The following is a 25,459-nucleotide window of genomic DNA, read 5'->3' on the forward strand; positions in this document are numbered from 1 at the left end:
AGCTCAGTAATGGCTGCTTTCACTTCCATGTTTAAGTGACTAATGTGGATATTTCCTTTCATTGTACTTATTCACACTTTCATCTGTGGGTTCTTCTTACTGACATGGTTCTCTGTCAATGTCTCCTGTCTTGGTACTGCTTAGACCATGAGCTGTGAGAATTCTACTGACTCAGTTTCATTTGTAGTGTTTAGGACACTCTTTATCCCATCTTCTGACTGCACTTGCACCAACACCTCAGGCAGATAAATGTCCTTGGTGATTCACTTCACTTCCTGTCCCAACTAGCCTTTCCATTTCTATGTGAATTTCACTTTGTGTCAAAGCCTGTTTTGAAAAGGTCTTCTCTTACCTCTACCTGTACTGAGTGGAGCTTGTCCCTTTCTGAACCTCCATTTCAGTCTATTCCCTGTGGATTCTCAGATTTTCATAACTTTTTAATTTCTTCCTGGCAATCCCTGTTGTCTTCTTTCCTCATAGGTCGACAATTAACCTCCTATCTTTTGTAGCCTATGGATTTGTACACATGTTTAGCTTCTTGTCCAAGCCTGTTTCAAAAGAGCTTTTCTTTCCTGTGCCTGCACTGTGTGGAGATCTTACTCTTTCTCCATGTTCTTTTCAATCCAGTCCCCATGGACCCACACACTTTTTGCTGATTATGAATACATTTTCCTTAAAGAAGTCACTGCCAATCAACTTGTCAAATGGAAGACCCTTATCTTCCCCAATTACACAGCATCAATGCCTCACTTGCATTTCACTTCTCATTTGCCATACAAGGGTTATAGCTCCCTCTGTTTATACAACCTTATTTGCAGTTCCTCAATTTTGGAAAATTTCAGATGAAATATAATTTACACTTGATTATATCTTCTGCTGTCCCTCAGGCAACGTCTTTGCATTAGGCTTACTTGCACCCCACTGCCCACAAGAAATCTCATATGATTGTCCACACCTTCTTGGCATTCCAGTTCTTTAAACTCATTCTTGGTTTTGCAGCTTGCTGTTTTTTTTTTTTTTTTTTTTGGGCAAGGCTTAAGGCAACGGCTTTGTCATATTTTTCTGGGAAGGCATAAAACAACTACACTATTATGCCCTTGCTTAGTTTCCCCCACTTTGCCATTTTGTTTGTTCATCTTTGAAACATGTCATGGACTCCGACTGGGTTTGTGGACACCTCACCACTCATGATCTGTTTGTTTCCGTGCAATTACCACAGAACATGGGGAGATCAGTGTCAGCCATTGTCACTGCCTCTTTTGTTTTCTCACCTCCATTTCCTGATAGAACTGGCCATATATTTCTGACTCTTGTATCAGCATGACTTTATCTTGTGACCTGGCTTACCCTATGTGAAGCAGTTCATACTTTTCTTTTATTTTCACAGTGACACACAAACGCTTTGAGTACTCATATTTTCTCTTGCTGAGGCTATCATGCCTTTCTCTATTAAAACAACTTCTATTGCTTCTGTTATCACTGATTGTCACTGCATGTAAGCACTATTGCCTTTATTCTGTCAGGGTAAATTTCCTAGATGAACCCACTCTGCTTGGCTTCCTGATGAACACAAGGCTTGCTTCCAACTCTGACTTTGGTATGATATCACAAATGGCTCATCTAAAGTTGTGCTGCATAATGTTGAGTCATGATTCCCATGTTCTTGACAACTCGTAAACATTTGACATGCAGAGTAATATACTGTCCTTTTATTGGCAAAATTTGGTACTAGGACAGCATGCACATCTCTCCAAGTGGCACTTAGATCTCTGATTACTAATTTCCCATGTGTCACTCTGACAAGTCCATTTTTTTAATTTTTAAGAGAATGTCATTCTGCTCTGGATATATGAACTCAAATGCAATACCCAAACTGTCGAGAAAGCCTTTTAGAATATTTTTAGCGTCATCAAATGTTTGCAGTATTAGTTTTAGTGCTTCATAGAAATTAATTAATTGCCTCCTGGGTGACTTGTGAATTATTGAAATTATATGACATCCTCCCTCTGTCATGTGACATACCTACTAAGCTGTTCCATTCACCATATGAATCCTTCCTGCTGCCACTACTGCTGCTGTGTGCTTTTCACTGCAGAACATTGTCTACATCTTTGCACCAGCATCCACTGATGTTTCTGCTGCTGCTGATATGTGTCTTTCGCTGTGGAGCTTCATCTGCATCCTCATGCCACTGTCCATTGCTGCTGCTGCTCCAATGCCCTTGGTCACCTTCCAGAATGAGTGCCTTGACCCCAGGTGTCACCCATCTGCAGCTGCTCATTCCACCTTCTTCTTGTAGACTGCACTGCCAGAAAAAGCACCCTCAAGGACTGTCTTCAATGGCACCAGAGTGTAATATCTGCACCTAAGGGGTTATAGTGTTTGTTATTCATTTATCACCGACATCAGCAATCAGATGTCACTGAGGAAGCTTGCCTTTGTGCCCTCCGCTTCCCTTCTACAGACAGTAATTATGGTGACTTTAGGGATGAAAAATGATTGCAACATTCATTTTAGTATACAACCATGCCCCATTTATGGGTGTGTACACCAGATGAACAAAGCAGCCATCTGAACAGGGTCACATTGTGTGTCTGTGTGAATCTGGATGGACACATCTAGGGACTGCTACATACATTGGACACCATGTATCAGTGGTATGTGACTGGTTTCAGTAGTGGTCTGTGGAATATTCACACCCCTACAGATCACATTCAGGATGTCCTCATAGAGGGACACATTTCAAGATTGATACATTGTTCCAGCAGTGGAGGCCAACCAAACATTATTCAGGGGAGCATTCTGGGTACATATTGCAAGTACTATGTCACTGAGGTCTGTTGGGAGCCATCTACTCGCAGCAGGATGCAGATAATATGTGCCTCTGGCCAGGCTATCACTGACAATAGGATATTGCTGAGCATGGCTACCCTGATGTTGTGAAAGAACTGACTGGACAGTGGAATGTCAACCTGTTGCCTTCCGTGATGAGAACAGGTCCAGTCTGTATGTGAGTGATGTTACACACATGCATGGCACAGACCTCATAAGCAGCTTATTCCAGAGCGCATACATCCACAACACACAGGCCTCACCCCAAGCTTTATAGTGAGGGGAGCCATCTACAACTTGAGGTCACATTTGATGCTTCTCCATGGCAAAGTAACCAGTTTCCACTTCATTGCACAGCTTGTTATGCCCATCCTAGTGCTATTTCTTCAACAGGAAGTTGATAAGCTTTTACTGCAATACAATGAACATCTCATATGGCTACTGCTACACGATGTGCTCTTCATGGTATACAACAACTACCATGGTCAGCAGGAGCACCAGATCTTTTACAAATTGAACATATATGGAAGATAGTGAAGTGAGAACTTACTCCTCCTTCAGAGCCTGCAAGAACCATTGCCTAATTGCAACAAATGGTGCAAGATACTGGGGACAATCTATTGCAGAATAGCACTAAGCATCATTATGATCATTTGCGTGTGAGAATACATGCCTATATTGGTGCTAGAGGGGGTATATTTTGTGTTGATATAAATGTATGGGCACCCTTTTCTGTGACGTGTGTTTCATTTGGTCTGAACTTGTTATCATATACTCCTGCAAAGATGAAATACCTGTCCCATGACTTGTTAATAATGTGACCTTGTTCCTGTGGGTGTTGCATGTATTCTTAGCCAGGTGCCATCTATCTGTTGGGCCTATTCTGGCTCTGGGCTGTCTCGTCCTTTTGGCTCTGCCACTAGCCCATGTATTGACTGTTCAAATAAGGCAAAGTTTCTCACAGCTATTCCATCATTTTACTTGATATCAGGTTGAGAAAATTCAATATTTGAAATGAATGGTGACCTATTCCAATAATTTGTAGCATGTGGTTGCTATGTATCAAGTAACAAGCAGACCTTGCTAATCCATAACCAACCCTACACAGCTGTATTATAAATATATATTTTTTGGGTAATGTGCAGTGAGTGGTTTAGATGCATGCAGAGTCCAGGGGAGATCCATTCAATTATTAGCTATCCATGGTGATGGTTAATAGAATATTTTGAGTATTTATGGAACTCAGTCAAGGAAATATGACCAAATGAAGGAAGCAAAACTTGTACAACAATTTTTACTCCTTATCTGAAAAACAACCTGAAAGTACATTTTTCTTAACTGAACAGTCTACAAAGTCCCCTAAATGAAGCTATAAAAGGTTAATATTAAACATGGAAGAGTCAGAGCAAATTCTCTTAGTGCAAGTCACCCAACCTATATGGAGTCCCTCAAACTCACTGTTCCATTGCTAACTGAACCCTCTAACCCTCACAACCACTGCAGCCTCAATCTCATATACTGTATGGTGACCATGTAGCCCATTCCATGTATTCATGCCTGACCAATGCCCAGCAGCACTGTCTCTCATGAGACCAGATGAAACCATGTCTGTGTCATGACATGATGTATTTTATCACCAAACATCTAACTGGATGAGGGAGACATGTGTTCAGCTGGGGAAACCATATCTGTGTCATGACATGATGTATTTTATCACCAAACATCTAACTGGATGAGGGAGACGTGTTCAGCTGCTGCTAATGGAAGTGGCAAATGTAGTTTGTGTGTACAGTTCAGTGCACAAGAAGAAAATAACATTCAGTGTCTTCATTATATGACCTATAGCTGAACTTTCTTGGGATTATCTGTGAGGTGCTATTGGTACATGTGTATAAAGTGGAACTACAAGCAGATTAAAACATAGGTATGCTATGCAACACATACATCCACAATTTAGAAGTATGCTGCACATTTGTGTCATATATGTATCTCTGTGTGCTAGAAAGTAACTGGCCAAGCTTCCCACAAAGGGACGTGGTACCATTGTCAACCATGAGTTGTGGGTCATTGTGGATTGATGTGTTTAAATGATCTTCATGAAACACTGAAGGTCTGTGTGAAGGTGGAGAGTTAGTAATGTCAAAATGATATAACCATAAGATGAAAAAACAATTTTCTTGCTGTGCTCTATCTTCTGGCATTATCATCATGCATAGTGCAAGTGTCCTGGCTGCATCCACTGCTCTTACCTCTGTATTGAACTAAAACAGAAGAATATGTCAGAAACGTCCAATTTCTCCACTTGGCACTCCATTTTCTAGTGCCCACAGCTCCAGTCACTATCTCCAAATGGCAAAATGATGATATGTAAACTGAAATAACAACATTGAAATACAAATAAAAAATGAAAATTGATATATAAATCCACAGCAACCGTAATACCAACATTGGAAACAAAAACGCTACAAACTTATGAACCAATCTAATATTTCTCATTTAAAATACTTTTCCTGTAATTTTTTACAATATATGACTTTTTGGAATAGTGAAATAAGTATCATGAATTATACAATTATCCTCAAGATATATCAGCTTAGCTACAAGTATTGCAGTATATTGTGGAAATAGAAGAAATCAGTGTTAAATAATGTTTAAGTCATCTAGTTTCAACATCTAGATAAGTAGCAAATGCCTGGCACTGAGAACATTAAATGAAGAAGTATATCATCAAAATAATGGCAATTGTCAAAGCATTTGTACTGTATGGATAAAATATTCTTAATCTTCTTGCTACATCAAATTAGTCTTAAATTGATCTGTTCAAAATAATCAAGTTTCCAGTCACACAAGAAGAATGTTCCACGTCTTTAAACAATGGTCTTGATCTCAGGTGAACTGGAAATTACAAAATTCCATGTTAGTTGAGAAGCAATTATATCAGCCAGTCAATCTGTACAGTTCCCAAACGTCATGTAGAAAACCAACAGCAGATTAAAAAGTGCTATTCAGAAAAATCAGGAGTTACTGAAAACAGTCTCATGAATATAAATATAATTTTGTGTGGAAAAATCATCAATCTCCTCTGAATCTGTTATTAAAAATCCAAAGAGATTAGACTCTAGACCAATAAATTTTACTGGGGCAATAGCTATACTCTAAGTTTAATGACATGGCTGATGGTTCTGAACATTGAGAGACTACAGAGAAGTTTACCAAGCTGTTTGTATTCCAATGGATTTCAGTAACATTACCGAAATTAATAAATGATGATATAGGTCAGCCAGTCACAAGCAGATTGTAAGACCACGTGGACCAGTTATGAATGTCAGTTGCTACTCAAGAAAATTATGGACATCTTTGTCAAAAGCTCAAATTTTAATTCTTACCAGATGCTGTGAAAACAATGAAAATATTTTATGCATGGTTTCATAACATATGCCTTACTCTGAACTGAACAGTGTGTATCAACAATGCGGAAAATTGTGTGGGGTTTAGGAAAGCATCAGACATCTTTAACATTTGAAAATGGATTGAGATTTCCTAGCAAATTTAACTGTTTACCCCCTTTCATGGTACATGTTTTAAAGTATTTAGAGTATTAGAATAACCTGTCACATTCAAGGTTCATGGATTTTTGGAATGTCCTGTCTGTACCATGGATGAACAAGAGACAGCTTGCTCCCATGGTTATACGTATGGTATGTGGCGCTCAAAATGAAAAGGGTTTCATTAAAATGATGATGTAATATAATACAATACTTCCAACTGGTGCTGGTTCAATAAATGTACAACAGGTGACTGTAAACATAACTGAATAATGGAATAAAGACCAAACATCATGCTAACCATTACAGTGACATTATTGTTGAGACCTTCAGTCTGCAGACTAGTTTGATGCAGCTGTACTTGCTACTCTATCCTTTGTGACTTTTCATCTCTGCACAACTACTACAATCAATGTCCATTTGAATCTTCTTATTGTAGTTAAGCTTCGGAATACCTACACAATTGTTACCTCTGCCACCACCCCCAACACTACCTATTTCCACTAACAAATTAACTAATATTTTTTGTTTAAGACAGCAATTTCTAAATATTTTATGTCTTTGTGGTATGTACAGAATATATATAATAAGTAATAACTTGAACTTTTATGTAAAAGGAATGCAAACATTTTTCTTGTCACTGCATCAATGCTCATGGAACTTATTGATTGCTTGAACATATAGATGAGTCACTAACAAACAAAAGATAAAATTTCTTCAACTTCACATAAAAACTGTAATTTCAGTAACGCACCATATTTTATGTCTTGAGATTGAAGGAAAATGCATAATCAACATTGTTGGATACTGTAGGTTCTAAAGATAGGAAACAGTCTAGGTTATATGATACAATATGCTCATGTGAAAATGACGTCTTACCTGAAACTATATGGAACTACTACATCTACATCTATGTACATAATCTGCAAAGGACCATACAGTGTGTGGTAGATGGTACCCTATACCACTACTAGTCATTTACTTTCATGTTCCACTTGCAAATAGAGTGAGAGAAGAATGGCTGTCTACATGCCTCCATACAAGTCCTGTTTTCCCTCATCTTGTCTTCATGGTCCTTATACAAAATATAGATTGCTGACAGTAGAATCATTCTGCAGTATGCTTCAAAAACTGGTTCTCTAGATATTCTGAAAAACATTCCCCAAAGAGAATGTTGCGTTCCCTCCAGGGACTCCCATTTGTGTCCTTGAAGCATCTCTGCAACACCTGAATGTTGTATGAACATATCAGTAACAAATCTAACAGCCCACCTCTGAATTGCTTTGATGTCTTCCTTTAATCTAACCTTGTGTGGCTCCCAAAAACTCAAACAATAAAGAAGAATGGATTGCACTAGTGTCCTATGTGCACTCTCCTTTACAGATGAACTACACTTTCCTAAAATTCTCTCAATAAGCCGAGGTCAACCATTTGCCTACCCTACTACAATTTTTACATGCTTGTTCCATTTTATATCACTTTACACTATTACACATAGATATTTAACCGTGAATGTGTGCACTTGTGTATAAAGTGCACCAGTTATGAATAACATTGCTGTGGACTGTTCCACTGTTGTTTTACAATTGAAAGCCTGTACCTGTTCCTTCATTATTGCTTCAAGTAACATGGTAATACATTGTGTTGTCATATGCCCAAGTGAGCACCACATATATGATATAAACAGCAAGCAAAGTGGGTAAAAATTTACAATCCATGAAAGAAAATAACTCAGATTCTGTGCTACCAGCACATCCCACAATGAGAAGTTATCTATGAGATACATAGTAATCAGATAATAATCTGATGCCAGTGTCCTGTTTAATGCTTTGAGTGGGTCATTATGATGGGGTAATGCTTGTGTGTGGAAACAGTGACACAATGAATGCTTATTTTATTATTTTCTTAATTAAACAGTGATTTAGCTCATATACTGTTAGTTTATTTTTTCATTGTTTAATTAAACTAAGATTAAACTGTAATTTTCATCACACACATGTTCCTTCTAACATAAATACAAATATGCTTTACATGTGCACAGAGTGTGTCATGCACCTGCTCATTTTATGAAAAATGCTGTGCACACTCAGTGGTTAATCAGTATGACTGTGTCAAATAGTACATACCACTGATACTTTATTCTAATATTATGAGTTTGTTTTCCTTACTCCTTCACATTATAATTTTACAACATGCCATTATCTAACATTTTTTACATTTGAGCTAGCTGCCATTCATCACACCAACTACAAATTTCCAACAAGTCATCTTGTATCTTCCTACAGTTACTCAATGATGACACCTTCCGATATAGCATAGCATCATCAGCAAACATCTGCAGATTGCTGTTCACCCTGTCAGCCAGATGATTTATGTATATAGAAAATAATAGCAGTGCTGTCACACTTCTGGGGCACTCATGATGAGACCTTTGTCTCTGGCGAACATTCACTGTCAAGGACATCATACTGGCTTCTGTTATGTAAGAAGTCTTCGAGCCACTCACATATCTGGGAACCTATTCTATATGCTTGTCCCTTTGTTAACAGTCTGCTGCAAGGCACCATGTCAAATGATTTTCAGGAATCACCGAATATGGAATCTTGCTGTTGCTCTTCATCCATAGTTCACAGAGGAAAAGCTGACTGTTGCATGAGGAATGCTTTGTAAAACCGTGCTGGTTTGTGAGCAGAGGCTTATTTCGTGTCAAGGAAATGTATTATATTCAAGCTGAGAATATGATCAAGAATTCTGCAGCACACTGATGTTAAGGACATTGGTCCGTAAATTTACAGGTCCAATCTTTTACCCTTCTAAGATACAGTACTCACTTTCACTTCTTTCCATTCACTTGGGACTTTGCACTGGGTGAGAGATTCATGATAAATGCAAGCTAAGTAAAGGATCAACACTGTAGAGTACTTTCGGTAAAACTGAATTGGGATTATATTCAGAACTGCTAACTCACTTGTTTTCAACTCTTTCAGTTGTTTCTCTATGACAGAGAAAATGACTGTGTATTTGTATGATTCTGCTGCATGAATGATTTCTTAAATGCAAGAATTAAAACTATGAATTCCCTTGATGAAGTTATCTTGAGTTAGCAGGTGAGTTTAGGCATCATTCTGTGTCAATGTTTTGACAACTTTCCTACTTGTCATCTTCAGGCAAAGATGATGAGTAGGAGACATGTTGAAACATTGCTGCAGAATGATGCCTTGATTTGAATGATAACCCAACAAGAGTTCATCACCGAAACTTGCCAAGAAAGCCTTCATTCCCATTTGGCTTTCATTTTGCCATCTTCAACCACCACACCAGACTGGTCAATGAGTGACTGGATAAAAGTCTTAGATCTTCTTAGCGATTCTACATAGCAACAAAATTTTCTTGGGTTTGCTGCAAGATATTTTGCCAAGATATGATGGTGGCAATTGCTGTATGCCTCATGCACCAATGTTTTTAAAGATGCATGAATCTCTACTGTCTTTAGCCTGTCATCATTTGCATGTTCACTTTTGAACCAAGAGTGCAACAGCCTTGACTTCCTCAGCATTTTCTGAACTTTGTTGTTAAACCACAGTGGGTCTTTCCCATTCTTGATCCACTTACTCAGGACGTTCTTCTCCAGAGCACAATTTATAATCTGTTTAAACATTGCCCATAATTCATTTGTATCCATCATACTGGAACTAAATGATGTCAGTTCATTGTTTAAGTGAGATGTTAGCAACTGCTTATCTGCTCTTTCTAGCAGAAATACTTTCTTAGCCTTCTTGGTTGATTTATTAACTTTAGAAAACATAGTTACTACAATGATATCATGATCAGTAATCCCTGTCTCCATACTAATACTGTTAATAAGGTCAGGTCTGTATATAGCTACAAGGTCTAAAATATTACCTTTGTGTATGGACTGTAGAAATAGTTGCTCAAAACACATTTTGCAAAACACGTTAAAAAGTAATTTGCAAGACTGTCTGTTTGTTATCCCCTGCAATTAATCCTTAGACATCTCAGTCCATACTCAGTAGATTAAAGATTCCTCCAACTAATATAGGAAGATCTGGATATTTCTGCACTACTGAACCTAGACATTCTTTGAATGATACTGAAACTGTTACATTGGACTTGGCTGGCCAGAGAAAACATTTAACACTTCAGTTGATTCTACATAGACCTATTGCAGGTGAACAGATAACTTCACTGTCATGCTCAAATTCAACCTTGATAGAGATAACATTTTTGTCAGTTGCAATGAACACTCCTCATCCTACGGCATCTAATCTGTCTTTCCAATGTACATTCTGTGACTTACTAAATATCTAAATGCTTTCTAATTCAGGTTTCAGCCAGCACATATTCCCAAGAATAATCTAAGTATGAAAAATTTCCTGGAGGGCAGCTCAATCAGGAAATTTGTTGTGAATAATTTGCAATTTACTGATAAAATTTTGACATTCGAATGTGGTCTGATTTTTCTATCTACTTGTCACCTTCTGAGTCTTCATCTGAGTATCTCAAACTAGTACCTGCCTAAGTAGCTGCTATGTTATACAATGCCCCTAACATCTGTCAAGGGGAGTCCTACAGTTCCCCACCTGACAATGCAGATCCTGGGACCTGCAGCCAAAACTGTCACAGAGTCAATGAAGCCTTTGGTCGAGACCCTCCACTTGGCTCCAAACTAAACTTTATATTTGAAAGATTCTGTGAAAAAAGAGAAAACATCACAGTTTTGCCAAGACTGACCATGACACATTCATTTTGAAATCACCGTCAAGAATAACCATTGAACAAAAGCCAAATGAATAAAAAAGTTTTTGCCTATCTGCCATACAATGCTTCTCACATGTAATTATAGTGAAGTGTTGAGTTGGTGGAGGGGTTCAGAAGCTGGTCATCATGGTGGAGGTTATCCCTGTTTGAGTTTTGAGGAATCCACACTTTTGTAATAAAGAAAAGTAAAAATGAAGATTAGCAAAATTTATTAGAAGTAAGAAAGTCAGATAGTGCTCAGCACCTTGTATGAGGGTACAGGAAGGTAGTGTAATAGCTGAGACATCAGATTTGTATTCACTGGAATTGTAGATCATTTCATTATTGAACTGTTAAAATTTAGATTATCCAGTGTGTTTCTAAACTGCTTCAGGTAAATGCACTGTTGGCTCCTTCAACAAGGCCAAAGTCATTTTCTGCACAATCCTTCTCTTACTGAACTAGCGCTCCATCTAAGATGGTCGCGAGACAGGTTATTCCATCATTTTCATTATTTTACTAAAAATTAAATTCATTAATGATATTTAAATTGCGCAGTTTGCTAAATTGGTACATAATTCCAAACTTTTCCATTATTTGATAAAAATCTTATTTTTATCCATGTGTGTAGTGACAACCTCATTCATTATGGAGAGGAGACTGATAGGTCTGCAGTTTTTTTATGTTTTAGAGCACATATAGCATTTTTCAAGTTTTCAGGAACTGTCTTACTCTGCAATCTTTTCTGTAAAGAGAGTAGCAAGTTTCTTTTGTGTTACTTTTCCTCCAGCTTCTACCATTTCTAGTGCAATACCATTATTTAAATACACCTTTCATTTCTTCATACATTGACTAACATGAGTTTCTGTTTACTATCCTCCATACTTAAATTATTTTTATTATTTCTCTTTCTAGACTTAATTGTGTATTTTCATATTTTCTCTGAGACATTTACAAATGTCGACTTCTCTCTTTAATAGTGACCTAATGGAGATCTTTTCTTTAACTTCTACACTTAATCAACCATTCTTTATCTTTTTATTTGTACCTTCATCTAATAATCATCGTTTTTCTGTGTATGTCATTCTTTATTTTTCAAAATGCTACATCTCCCTCTACTTAAATACATGGTTATCATCCACATTTCTGAATTTTTTCCAAATAAATCTTCATTTCTAGCTTTGAATCTCTTTTTAGTTTACATCTTAAAAGTCTACATTCACTTGCAATTTTGAAATCGTTTTTATACCCTCATATACAGTACCATTTCTGTGTTATTTAATAAAATATTATCAGTTTCAATTTAATTTCCACTAGATACTTTTCAAATACATTTGTTCCTATTAGCATATGTTAGGAATATACATATTGTTATTCTTAGTAAATTTTACTAATGTGCAGCCTCTGTCACCAAATATTTCCCATGAATATTTCAGAAATAATTCCTGTCATGTACTGTATCTGAATAAAAATTTCCCATAGTCGTATGGTAGGCGGATTTTCTCTCATTCCCTTACCTTTAATGGTATTTCATAGATATCTTCTCCCTCCTGTTCAGAATGTGAGCATATCTGTGCATAGACATACAATTTTTTTACTTAGAATACCTTTCACTTTGTTTTAAACAAATGTTGCTATCCTATCTGTTATTCCCTACTTTTATGCTCTAATATACACCACCCTATACCTGATTTCTTCCATTGTTGTGTTTCTCTGCAGTAAAATATATGTCCTGAATTTAATTCTGCAAGGTCTTTTATTCCCCATTCCCACTCTACTAATCTATTGTATCATTCCTCAGAAAAATGTTCCTAGACTTTGATGTTATATTTGACATTAACAGACATTTCTTTTTCAGAAATTATTTTTATGCTGCTGTTATCCTGTGTTTTAAAGCACTTTTACTTTATCCTTTATCAATCATTTTGGTACCCAAATATCAAAACTCATCTGCTACTTGTAGTGTCTAAATTTGTTATTGAATTCCATTAGCACCATCACTTTAATTCAGATCTACTCCATTACCCTTGTTTTACCTTTGTTGGTGTATTTTTGTAACCTCCTTTCAAGACACCAACCTTTCCATTCAACTGCTCTTCAAAGATGTTTACATCTTTGAGAGAGTGTCATCAGACAACAACATTTCTATTTCACCTCCCTGAAATTTAATGCTCTTTTGCTTTGCATTTTTCTCAATGTACTGATTGAATAACATTGGAATATGCTACAGTCCTGTCTCACTCCTTCCTGAACTAATGCTTATCTTTCATGTCTTTTGTATTGTATAGTATTTTTATTGATCCAGGCAATCATAGTATAAGACAGCTGTCCATATGATATTGGATAGGTCAAGAGAGCTATTTACAAGTAATTTTTACAAATTGATTTTTACATTATTTTGTAGCAAGGAAATTATCTATCTTAAACAAAACAGTTAATACAAATCATAGAATTGTAAGGTTGTACATACGATATTGGACAGGTCAAGGGAACATATTTACAAGTAATATTTAATAATTGATTTTACATTATTTTGCAATGAGGAAGTTAGCTATCTTTAACAAAATAGTAAATACAAATGTTGTATGGCAAAATACAAACAGCCAATACAAATGTAATAGTAAAGTAGTCCAGTGTATTTCATAGACATGCACAGTATATAATAATCCAGTATATTTCATAGACATGCACAGTATATAATTTTCAGACCTAATTGAATATTTATCATATTGTTTACATTTTTAACCCCTTTCAAAAAAATGATCAACTGCATAAAAACAATGGTCCAAGAGATATTTTTTTAACTTATGTGAGAAGGCTCTTGGGTTCTTTGTTGCTTTGATCTCATTGGGTAAATTATTATACATTTGTATCCCAACATTTAAAACACTTTTTTGGTAGCAGGTAGTTCTGGACTGAATCATATGTAGGTCAGATTGCTGCCTTGTTGCATAGTTATGAATATCTCCATTGAATATTAGTGTGCAGTCATTGTTTAACAGGTATGACTTGACAAATGAGACGATATTATAAATGTAAGCAGAGGGCAGTGTCATAACGCCATTTGTTTTGAAATGTTGTCTGCATGATTCGTTATGTCTTATATTACATATTATGCGCATTGCCTGTTTTTGCATTTTGAAAGTATATCTACCTCCAGGTGAGTTCCCCCAAAATATGATTCCATACTGTAATGTAGAATGGAAGTAAGCATAATATACATGTATGAGAACAGATTTTGTGACTGATTTTTTGAGTATCCTTAAAATGTAACACACAGTTGAGAGCTTTTTTGAGATTTAATTTGTGTGAGTCTCCCACTTAAGATTTCCTTCAAGCCATATGCCAAGAAACTTGACAGAGTCCACACACATAAGCCCTTGGTTATTTAGAATCACATCAGGCACTTCTTGTTTTTGGGATGAGAGTCTGAAGTTGATGTACGTTGTTTTCTGTATGTTTATAATCAGTTTGTTCTCGTTGAACCATTTGCTGAGTGATGACATAAGCGGTTTAATTTTTTGGTTGTGGTCCTCTGTATCAGTACCCGTTATTAGTATACTTGTGTCATTGGCAAATAGTGTGGTATGTCCTGTAGCAATCTTCGTGCTTATATCATCAATGTATAGCAGAAACAGTATTGGTCCCAGGATTGAGCCTTGTGGCTCACAATATCTAATGGGTATTGTGTCAGAGGTGTGGACAGTAGATCGATGGGTGGGTTGTATTCTTTTTTTCAAAATTAATTTCAATTTTTTGAAATCTGTTTGACAGGTAAGATTCTAACCATTTGTTTGCAATTCCTCTTATACCTTTATTTGCTAACTTCTTAAGGAGTATGGTATGGTCAATTACATCAAAGGCTTTGGATAAATCTAAAAAGATACCAGTAGTGATTTCCTTATTATCCAGTGCTTTTAAGGTTTTGTTGAAATACTCATAAATAGCTGTGGTAGTTGTCTTTTGCTTTCTAAAACCATGCTGGTGTTTTGTCAATAAGGATAGTTTATTAGTACAGTCTTCCAATCTGGTGTAAAATAATTTTTCAAATATTTTTGAGAATGAGCTGAGTTGTGCTATGGGCCTGTAATTGGCTACATCATTTTTAGAGCCCTTTTTGTGAAGTGGGGTAATTTTAGAAGTCTTTAGTAGGTCAGGGAAAACTCCATTTGTAAAGGATGCATTTATTATGTGGGTTAGGGGTTGTACAATGGATTCTCCACATTTCTTTACAATTAAATCAGGAATGTTGTCACTACCACTGGAGTACTTATTCTTTAGTCCTTTTATAGCTGTAAGTACTTCAGTATTGGAGACTTTGTGAAGAAACATTGATGCCTGTACTGGTATGGTTTCTATTAGTGTTTGGTGTTGAGTATTTGGTCTGTAACAGTTGTTCTTTATCAGGTTTTCTGCTATTTTGCTAAAATAGTCATTAAAACCATTTACTATTTTTTGGGGATCTGATGTGACTTCTTCATTTAGGTTTAGTTTTAATGTTTTGTTTATAACCTGCTGCTTACTGTTTGTTTCATTTTTTTACAACTGTCCACAAGCCTTTCATTTTATTGTTAGATTCCTTAATAAATTTATCATTGTATAATTTTTTTGCTTGTTGGATAACTTTTCTGTAGATTGCAAAATAGGTCTTACAATATGACCTAAACTGATCATCGACATCATGGTGTTTCATGTGATTTTTTAAGTCATGCTTTTTTTGGCTGGAAATCCTTATCCCTTTTGTTACCCATGAGTTTGTGTGTTTGTTTCCAATTTTCCTGGATTTCAGTGGAAATGCAGTATTGAAGTGGTGGAGAAATGTTTCATGGAAGGAATTAAATATGTAGTTTACATCATTTACTTTATAGACCTCTGCCCAGTTTTCAGCCGTTAACAGATAGTTAAAAAGCCTTATATTATCATCATTAAATTGCCTTTGCATTTTGGTTATTGTGGGATACTGTCCTATGTAATTTAAATTCGCTGTTAGTATTTGGGATTCATGGTCACTGTAACCTGTGCTGATGACTTCGATTGAGTGGTGTAGTTTGTCTGTCTTTATGAAAATCTGATCTATAGCTGTATTTGAATTTTTTGTGATCGTGGTTGGTGTGTTTACAGTTGGGGATAGGTCGAATGAATTTGTAGTATTCAACAATTCATCTTTGTTTTTTCCAGGTGTGAGGAAGTCAATATTAAAGTCTCCACTTATTAATAGATTTTTGTTTAGTGAGTGAATTTTTGTGAGTAGTGCTTTGAGGGAGTGTTTGAAGGTTTGGATGTTCCCATCAGGGACTCTATATACATTCAGTATCAATAGGTTATAGTCTGTTAAGATAATTAAGGAGAATTCAAAGTCTGTTTCTATTTGCATATTATTGTACTTTGTGAGGCTTTTGTATCTTAAATATTTTTTGACATATGTTGCTGTTCCACCTCCCTTACTTTGTTCCAACAAGAATAACCAGCTAGAGTAAATTCGCCAACTGGCATTTTTTAATTTTGTCTTCTGTTAACCAGTGTTCAGTAATACAGAGAACATCTAAGTGGGGCTTTGTTTTTAGGAAGAGATCTATTTCTAGTAACTTATTAAACATTGACTGCACATTATGGGGTAATATTTTAAAGGATAATAGTGACTGTTTCCCAATGGAATGATTTTTGACACCACTCACCAGGTTTTCTTGTAGGTTTGGTTCATGAAGATTTTGCTCTGCACCTGTTTTCCTTTGGTTTGCTGCTAGCAGGGAGCTACTGGCGTTCTTGCCCATAAAAAAATCCTGGCTGTAGGCTGGAGGTCTGTGTTTTCGTGTTGAAGATCAGTTTCCAGTGGTACTGATTTGGAGTGTGGCTGCACATTTTTTGCTGATTCCACTTGGATGTCGTGGGCTGACTGATTTGTGGCACTTGACGAGATATTTGCATAGGATGTTGGTGGTGACTTAGTGCTGACTGTGGATACCTTCTTCTTTTCTAAAACTGTTTCTGGTGTTTTCCTTGATGACTCTGACTGCATATTCACATTTGTTGTTGTTACTGATGGCTCTTCAGCTCCTGGTGTTGCTGTTGGTTCAGCTGCAGTATTGCTCATTCTTCTGAGATTGTCCACCAAATTAGCTTCATTTGACCACAAATATGTTTGATGTCCTGGTGTAACACGTTTTATGGCACTTCTTGTTACCAGTGGGCTTTTGATGCCATTCAGCAGATTAACACACAGTTTCTTTTTCCCATTTTTATGTAAGTGAAACCCATGCCTAGTGAAGTCTTTCCCTTGGAGGAAGCTATTTACCTCTAAAACTCTGATGTGTTCACTGTAAGATGCCTTCTGCAACAAGTAACTGTTCATTTGGTAGATTTTGCAGTTTTCATTTGGCATGTCATATGTATATGGTATTGTACATAGAATTAGTTGTGTGTGCCTAGTTATTTCGATCGTTTCATCTAGTGATGTCATAAAACCACGTTTTGATCCATTGATATCGTTTGCACCAGCTAAGACGACAACATAATCATTTTGTCCTAGACTAGACATTTTGTTTTGTATATTGCATGTTGTTTCTTTGAATATAGCATTTGGCTTAATAAAAGATGTAAATTTACAGCTGGTTGTTGAAATTTCATTCAGTACTTTTGCACAGTTCCTACCGTGACTATCTGAAAGTAACAGCACCTGTTTTTTGTTATTTGTAGGCTGACTCATGTTCGTGTGTGTTTTCAACATACTGCAGTCATTTTTCTTAACCATTTTTAAATTACACGAGAAGTGTTCAGAAGCACTTTGTAGGTTACCTGTATTTACTGTTTCACATTTTTCATGTTCACTCTTACCTTTGTTTACTGTTTAACATTTTTCATGTTCACTCTTCTTCAATGGAGCATCATTTCTTTTGTTAGTACAAATATTTAAAACAACATCACTGTACAAATTTCGAACTTTTTCCTTATGTAGCGGTTCAGAAAGGTTTTTGATCATGCTTTCCAGTAGCAGAGCATGTCGTCTTGTGGCTTGAAGTTCTTTCTGCAGTGTTTCTAATACATTGGTTTCGCGATTTTCATGATACATTCCAGTCGCATCTAGATAACCGTTGCACTTTGTTCCACAAGCACACAATATGTTTTCGAGATTTACTTTCGCAAAGCAGTGTGGATGATACCACATATGCATCACTGGGCAAGTTCTAATACCGCTTTTTACTATTTTATCACACGATATGCACTTTGCAGACGCTAAATACTCATAGTTTACTGAGCGATTTATTACTACATCAATGCGCGCCGCCATCTTAGAATCTTATACCTGATGATCTGTTTTTGTACCAGTTATAGATAACTTTCCCTTCCCTGTGTTTTCAGAATTTCAAAGAATGTAATCCTGAAAATGTTGCCAATTCTTTCTCAGAATCTGCAAATGCTACAAACATAGATTTGCATTTCTTTAACATATCTTCTAAGATACATCATAGGATCAACATTGCCTTGCAAGTTCTTGCACTTCTCTGTAACCCAAACTGACTTCTACGAGTTTTTCCATTATTCTAAAAATCATTTGTGTAAGTATTTTGCAGTCATGGCTTTTTGAAATGTTAATTTCCTTATAAACATAACTGTGAGCACCAGTCTTTTTTAAAATTAGAATTATTATATTCTTCTTGATGTCTGAGTGTATTTTACCTGCCTCATATACACTACTGTTTGGAAAATTAGAAACTTCAAGACCAAGAGACATGATCACAATGAAATTTGTTTCACCAATTAAGGACATGAAAGTAAACAAGTGATTAGCATTACTGACTGTCCATGCTCTTTGACTGTGGGAATTCAGCACATAGTAGTGCTACCACATGCCTCAATCAGACACACTAGATGTCAAGGCACGGAATCAAGGAGTACCTAAATACGCTGTTGGGGAATACTCTGCCGTGCAGTTAATAAGCACATCCACGAAGGATCAGCTGCTGCTACAGGAGGACATGGGCAAATAAGATACCATCCCATCATATTCCAGACATATTCAATGGGAAACATATCAGTTGAATGAGCAGGCCAGGGAAGCAGTCATGCCTGTCAGTCTTTGAAGAAGGCACACACATTCCTCACGACATATAGATGGGCATTGTACTGCTGAAATATTTCATGTGGAAGAAACTGCAGGAGGAGCTGTGCCTTGGGCTGTAGCAGTAGCTATTCAAACTGCACTCAATATGCAGGAGGTGAGCTCACATGTTATAGGCAGTGGTGGCCAAACCATCATACTTGGCATTTGTCCATTATGCCACTCAACAATTCAGTCTGTCCAACTGCGTTGACTGTGGCAGTGTGAAACATATATGCAGCCATGACTGCAAGACAAATTTAAGTGGGACTCATCTGTAAACAAAGCCACTCAGCACACTAATGTCGGTGTTCATATGCCCATTACAGTTTGCTGCATTGGTGGGTTCTGGTAAATGGAAGCCAATGCAATGGCATGCATGCCTCAGTACAGTCCTCAGAGGATGGTATCAAACTATCAATTTAGATATGTCTACACTTATTTCAGTGCTCAAACATCACACCAACACTGTGGACAAAGCTGTTCTGTCCATTACAGTCAAGGGGACAAGATGGTAGTAATTTCGTGCAGTTGTCACGTTGTGTCATCCCGTACCCTGTCAGCACTGTGTACACCCCTCTTCTCTCCACTGATTTGACATATACCTCACTCTTGAAGCAGCATACCTTGTATGAGCTGCAGTGTCAATAAACAATAGATCTGCCTCCTGAAGGCCAATTGTTCTGCCCTTTTTGAATGCACTCACAAGCTAATATTCCACCCTGTGTTGTCAGCAAGGCATAGTGGCTCTTGGTTACACATTTCCACTTTGTATGATGGCTCTGTAATGACCAAGCATTGTGTAACACTGACCTGTCTGGTCACATAAAAGATGGTGCTGTCAGGCCTATGTGCACACAACTTCTCAGTCATTTAAATAACATATTATGGTTCTGCTGTTACCCACACTCTCTTGCTGTGGCATGTTGCAAACCATTGATTTTGAATGTTTCACTTCTTCCAAAGAGTAGTGTACTTATGAGGAAAATTCTAAAATAAAACAGTCATTATCTGTGGAAATTTGAGATAAAAATGGAAAACACCAACTATGGTGGTAAAAGAACGTTTTTCACTGTCTTGAAATAAGTTGATTGACATTGTACGAACCTCAGTTCACATGACACAGGGCTTGCTTGGATAATATTATTGTTAATTCTTCAATAAATATGTATGACGTCATATGTGCTGATGGAAGTCTTGCACATTCAATGATTTATGGTACTTTTGTTTACCATCAATCAAAACTAGAAATATGCATGATTTGTTGAAATAATAAGTTGATGATCTGGCTCATGGTATGGAGCAGATGCTCAGACTACATAGACAAATTAAACCTACCAGAAAACTGTCTTTTATGTTCCTAATAAAGGTGATGCGGTATGGGATATTATCAGGCAAAAAATTCACCAATTCACGTACAAGACATATTTCTGGATTCAAGAGGGCTGATGTTTACTTCATAACTTAAGAAAATTTGTTTGGAAAAAAAATCAAACCTATTGGTACATACTTATTATACCTGATTTATGACATCCTGTTTAGAAGAAGGTATCCCTTCAACTGGAATGTTATCAATCCCAAGGATATTATAGGAGATGTGTTAGATTTCCCTAAGTACATAAGTAGTGGTAGGAAATATATAAATTATCTCTCAAGGATCTTCTATCATTTTTCAATAAATATTTAGACTCTGGAATTTTCATTGATGCACATAAAGCACCTAAAATTACTGAATGAAGGCAGCATTCTTCCACTTAGGATGTATTTATTTAGGCATCTTCTTGTTAAGCAACTAGTTGCCACATTTTAAATAATTTACAAATGTTAGCTAGAATAAGTGGCCACTTATATGAAAATGACACTGTGTTCACACGAAGTGCTACTGTTTGAATTGGTTTACAAATTATACTGTTATTGGTGATTTGACACATCAGGCAGGAAACATGTACGAGTTTTGACTATTGCAGTAACCCGTGAATATTCTGTTGTTGGCTGTAATGGAGTTTTGGATTCTGCATAGATAAATACTACATTTAGTTTGTAGCAAAACTCATTCAGTGCAATGATTTAACACATAAATCTCTGAGTCACTTATATTTTAAACTATTTTGTTGTTATGGATTCTTACAGGTACCTTTATGCAATTGGAAAGTCTGTTTGGAAAAAATGGAAGAAAAGATACTTTGTTTTAGTCCAAGTTTCACAATACACATTTGCAATGTGCAGCTACAAAGAAAAAAAATCAGAGCCATCAGAAATGATGCAGTTGGATGGATACACTGTTGATTATATTGAACCTTCAAGTGGTAAGTATGAGTAGTAAAAAAGTTTACTGCATAAGAGCATGTGGAATTATTTACTGAAAAAATGTAAAGTTTGAGTCCTAATCAAAATATAAGGCTTGTTTGCTTTTATCTAAATGTTACCAGCTCAAAACCAAATTTCAAGAATGCAGCACCATTTATTGGTAGCTTTCTTACAAAGCTACAGAAGTCTTTGTTTTGTTTCAGTGATCATTGGACTGCTCGTTAAAGCAAATTACAATGCTCTCTCTCTCTCTCTCTCTCTCTCTCTCTCTCTCTCTCTCTCTCTCTCCCCCCTCTCTGTCTCTCTCTCTCTCTCTCTCTCTCTCTCTCTCTCTCTCTCTCTCTCTCTCTCTCTCTCTAAAAAATGATAATAATAATAGTACTAATAATATGTGCCACAAAGGAATTATCTAAATGGTACAGAAAACAGTAGATGTAGATGTAATATATGTGTATAGACATAAAATGACTCAATTGATTACAGTTTCAGAAAAATTAGATGATTTATTCAGGAGGAAGAACTTCACAAATTGAGCAACTCAGTAACATGTTGGTCCAACTCTGGCCCTAATGCAAGCAGTTATTCATCTTGGTATTGATTGACAGAGTTGTTGGGTGTCCACCTGAGGGATATCATGCAAAATTCTGCCCAACTGGCAAGTTAAATCTTGAAAATACTGAGATGATTGGAGGTCTCTGCCTATAATGATCCAAACATTCTCAATTTGTGAGAGATCTGGTGATGTTACTGGCCAAGGTAGCATTTGTCAGACATGAAAACAAGCAGTAGAATCTGTCACCGTGTGCAGGCAGGCATTACCTGACTGAAATGTAAGTCCAGGATTCCAAAGTGGTCTTCTATGAAATAAAACGGTATCCCATACCATCTCTCCTGGTTGTCAGATCGTATGGTGGATGACAGTCAGGTTGGTGTCCCACCACTGTCTGGGACATCTCCAGATGTGTCTTCACTGCTCATCAGAGCAGGACTTATCACTAAAGACAATTCTACTCCAGTCAATAAGATTTCAAGCTGATATGGCTGACACCATTGCAAACGAGCATGTTGGTGTACAGAGATCAACGGTAGATGGTGCTAATGGCACACTGAGCTCAGACTCCTCTCTGTGAGGTGCTTATTAATGGTGCTTGTGGTCACTGAAGCACTAGTTGCATGTCATATTGATGGTAATGATGAATCTGGGGCTCCGAGTGCCTCCCTGATGATTTTTTGGTCCTTGCATTCTGTCATTTCTCTAATTAGACCACTTCCTCCATGAAACTTTCCTGGCAGATTAAAACTGTGTGCCAAACTGAGACTTGAACTCATGACCTTTGCCTTTCGCAGGCAAGTGCTCTACCATCTGAGCTACTCAAGCACAACTCAATGCACAGGTGTAACATAGATGAACAAATACCATACAGTTTCCTAGTAAAAAGTGTGGTTGTTGACAATGAGTGAGAAGATGGCTATACCTTGTTGTACTGTGGATGTGTGGTTATATGTTCACTATTAGCAAAGCTTTGCAAAAAGGTGAATTATTTGTTCACAAAGTAAATGCATTTGTCCCCTGTTTTCTGTTTCTCAGACTAAGACTAATGTGAAGCTATGTATAATACATCACACAATCAAAATAACTATTTTGCTAATGATTTTTTACATTTTGTCTAAGACTTTTAAAAATATATGCCCATTCCAAGATTCAGACATGTGACCTCTTGCACCATATTCAAATCTGTCATTCATTGCACTACAAAATGCCTGACAGATGCAATGTCTCTTCTTGAAGCCTTCTATACAGGAAACCAGCGCTAACTTTTACCAAGAATAATTTGTGCTTTGGGTCATAGCTCATGGCTGATAGTCAACAATCTAGTTATGATATACAGACCCATTTTCAAAAGTTCTAAAATTCGTAGGTTTTGAGAGTTTAATGATGTTGCAGGGAGTGGAGAAAGGAATGTCCATCATTGCATATGTTGCTGCTCTATTTGGGTGGAGTATAAATGCATCAACTTTCACAAGAATTCCACTATCAGCACTCACAAAATTCCTTTCTATTGTTACTTTAAAGTTGTAATTGCAATTTCTATCGCTAAATAACTAAACCGTTTGCAGTATGCATGTAAAAATCTTGTAACTTCAGATAATGCTACTACAACACAAGTATAGCTTCGTCCTACTTTTAGCCTGTGATGTCACCAGAGCATCTGCCAATAAAATAGTGTTTTTCATCACATGACTGGCTCTTGATATTTAATGATTTTTAAGCTTTAATTACATAAATATAACAAATATTTTGTGAGAATACTGATGATAAATACTATTTAAATACTATAATCAATCAGAATAACAACATGCCAAACCATATTTTTAACATAGGAAAATTGCCTATTGAAGCATGCTACTGCAGAGAAAATTCATGCTGTGTTAAACACATTCTAATAGTTTTTATTACTTATCTCTCTAATGCTAGGGAACCACGCAAATGTCATCACTTTTAGGGGCTTGAAACATTTATTTCCTTGATGTTTATTTTGTTAACAGCTATTGATAATAACCTCAATGATTTAAACTTTATGTAAATATGTCGCATTATGATTTGTAGAGTTGTTTGCATCTGTATGTAACCTGCTTTTTGGAAGCTATTTGGTAGCAGTAAATCTGTTGTTTATGGAAATATGAAAATGCTGTGAAACTCTCCTTAGGTTATGATAGCTAAGTTTGTAGAAGACTTTATCTAAATCATTCATGTAATGCTGTGATGGATGAGTTAGGTTCAATCAGCACGCAAGTATTGCAGAGAGCCTTCATGAACTCAAATGGGAAAAAGTGACTGTGTTTGTTTGATGTCTTCCTTTAATCCAACCTGGTACGGTTTCCAAACACTGAAGCAGTACCTTACTCAAGAATAGGTTGCACCTGCGTTCTGTATGTGGTCAACTTTACAAATCAATCACACTTTCTTAAAATTCTCCCAATAAACCAAAGTCAGCCAGTCGCCTTCCCTACCACGGTTCTCACTTGCTTGTTCCATTTCATATTGCTTTGCAACATTATGCCCAGATATTTAGACAATGTGACTGTCTCAAGCAGGACACTACTAATACTGTATCCAGGTATTACAAATTTGTTTTCCTTAACCATTCCCCTTTCAATCACTTTTTTCTACATTTAGAGTCAGCTGCCATTCATCACACAAACTAGAAATTTTATCTAAGTCATCTTGTATCCTCCAACAGTCATTCGACATCGACACCTTACCACACACCACAGTGTCATCAGCAAACAACTGTGGACTGCTGCTTGCTCTGTCCACCAAATCATTTATCTATATAGAGAACAATGGTGGTCCTATCACACATCCCTGAGGCATTCTTGATGATACCATCTGATGAACACCCATTGTTGAGCTTAACATATTGGGTTCTACAACCTGAAAGTCTTCAATCATTCACATATATGTGAAACTATTCTATATGCTCATACCTTCAATAACAGCCTGCAGTGGGACACCAGGTCAAATGTTTTCTGGAAACCTAGATATATGTAATCTGTATGTTGCCCTTCATCCATAGTTTGCAGCATATCATGTGAAAAAAAGACAAGTTGAGATTCACACTAGTGATGCTTTCTAAAACCTTGCTTATTCGAGGACATAAGCTTCTCAGTCTCAAGAAAGTTTATTGTATTCAAACTGAGAATATATTCAAGAATTCTACAACAAATGAAATTTAGGGATATTGGTCTGTAATTTTGAGGGTCCGTTCTTTAATACAGGAGTCGCCTGCACTTTTTTCATGTCACTTGGGACTTTTCACTGGGTGAGAGATTCATGATGAATGAAAGCTAGGTCAGGGGCCAATACCATAGAATATTCTTTGTAAAACTAAACTGGGATTCCATCAAGACCTGGTGATTC

The 25,459-nt window shown here is 36.7% G+C and overlaps 1 protein-coding gene across 1 annotated transcript in view; it reads left to right on the plus strand.

Annotated features, from left to right (window-relative positions):
* LOC124555630 (calcium-dependent secretion activator-like) overlaps window positions 1–25,459 on the plus strand; it is a 1,496,314-nt gene that overhangs the window by 887,929 nt on the left and 582,926 nt on the right. Inside the window, exon 15 of the mRNA XM_047129606.1 lies at window positions 21,361–21,536. Coding sequence (XP_046985562.1) covers window positions 21,361–21,536 — 176 coding nt within the window. The remainder of the gene's footprint in view (window positions 1–21,360; window positions 21,537–25,459) is intronic.

This window comes from Schistocerca americana, chromosome X (assembly GCF_021461395.2).
Source record: "Schistocerca americana isolate TAMUIC-IGC-003095 chromosome X, iqSchAmer2.1, whole genome shotgun sequence".
In the NCBI taxonomy this organism is placed as follows: domain Eukaryota; kingdom Metazoa; phylum Arthropoda; class Insecta; order Orthoptera; family Acrididae; genus Schistocerca; species Schistocerca americana.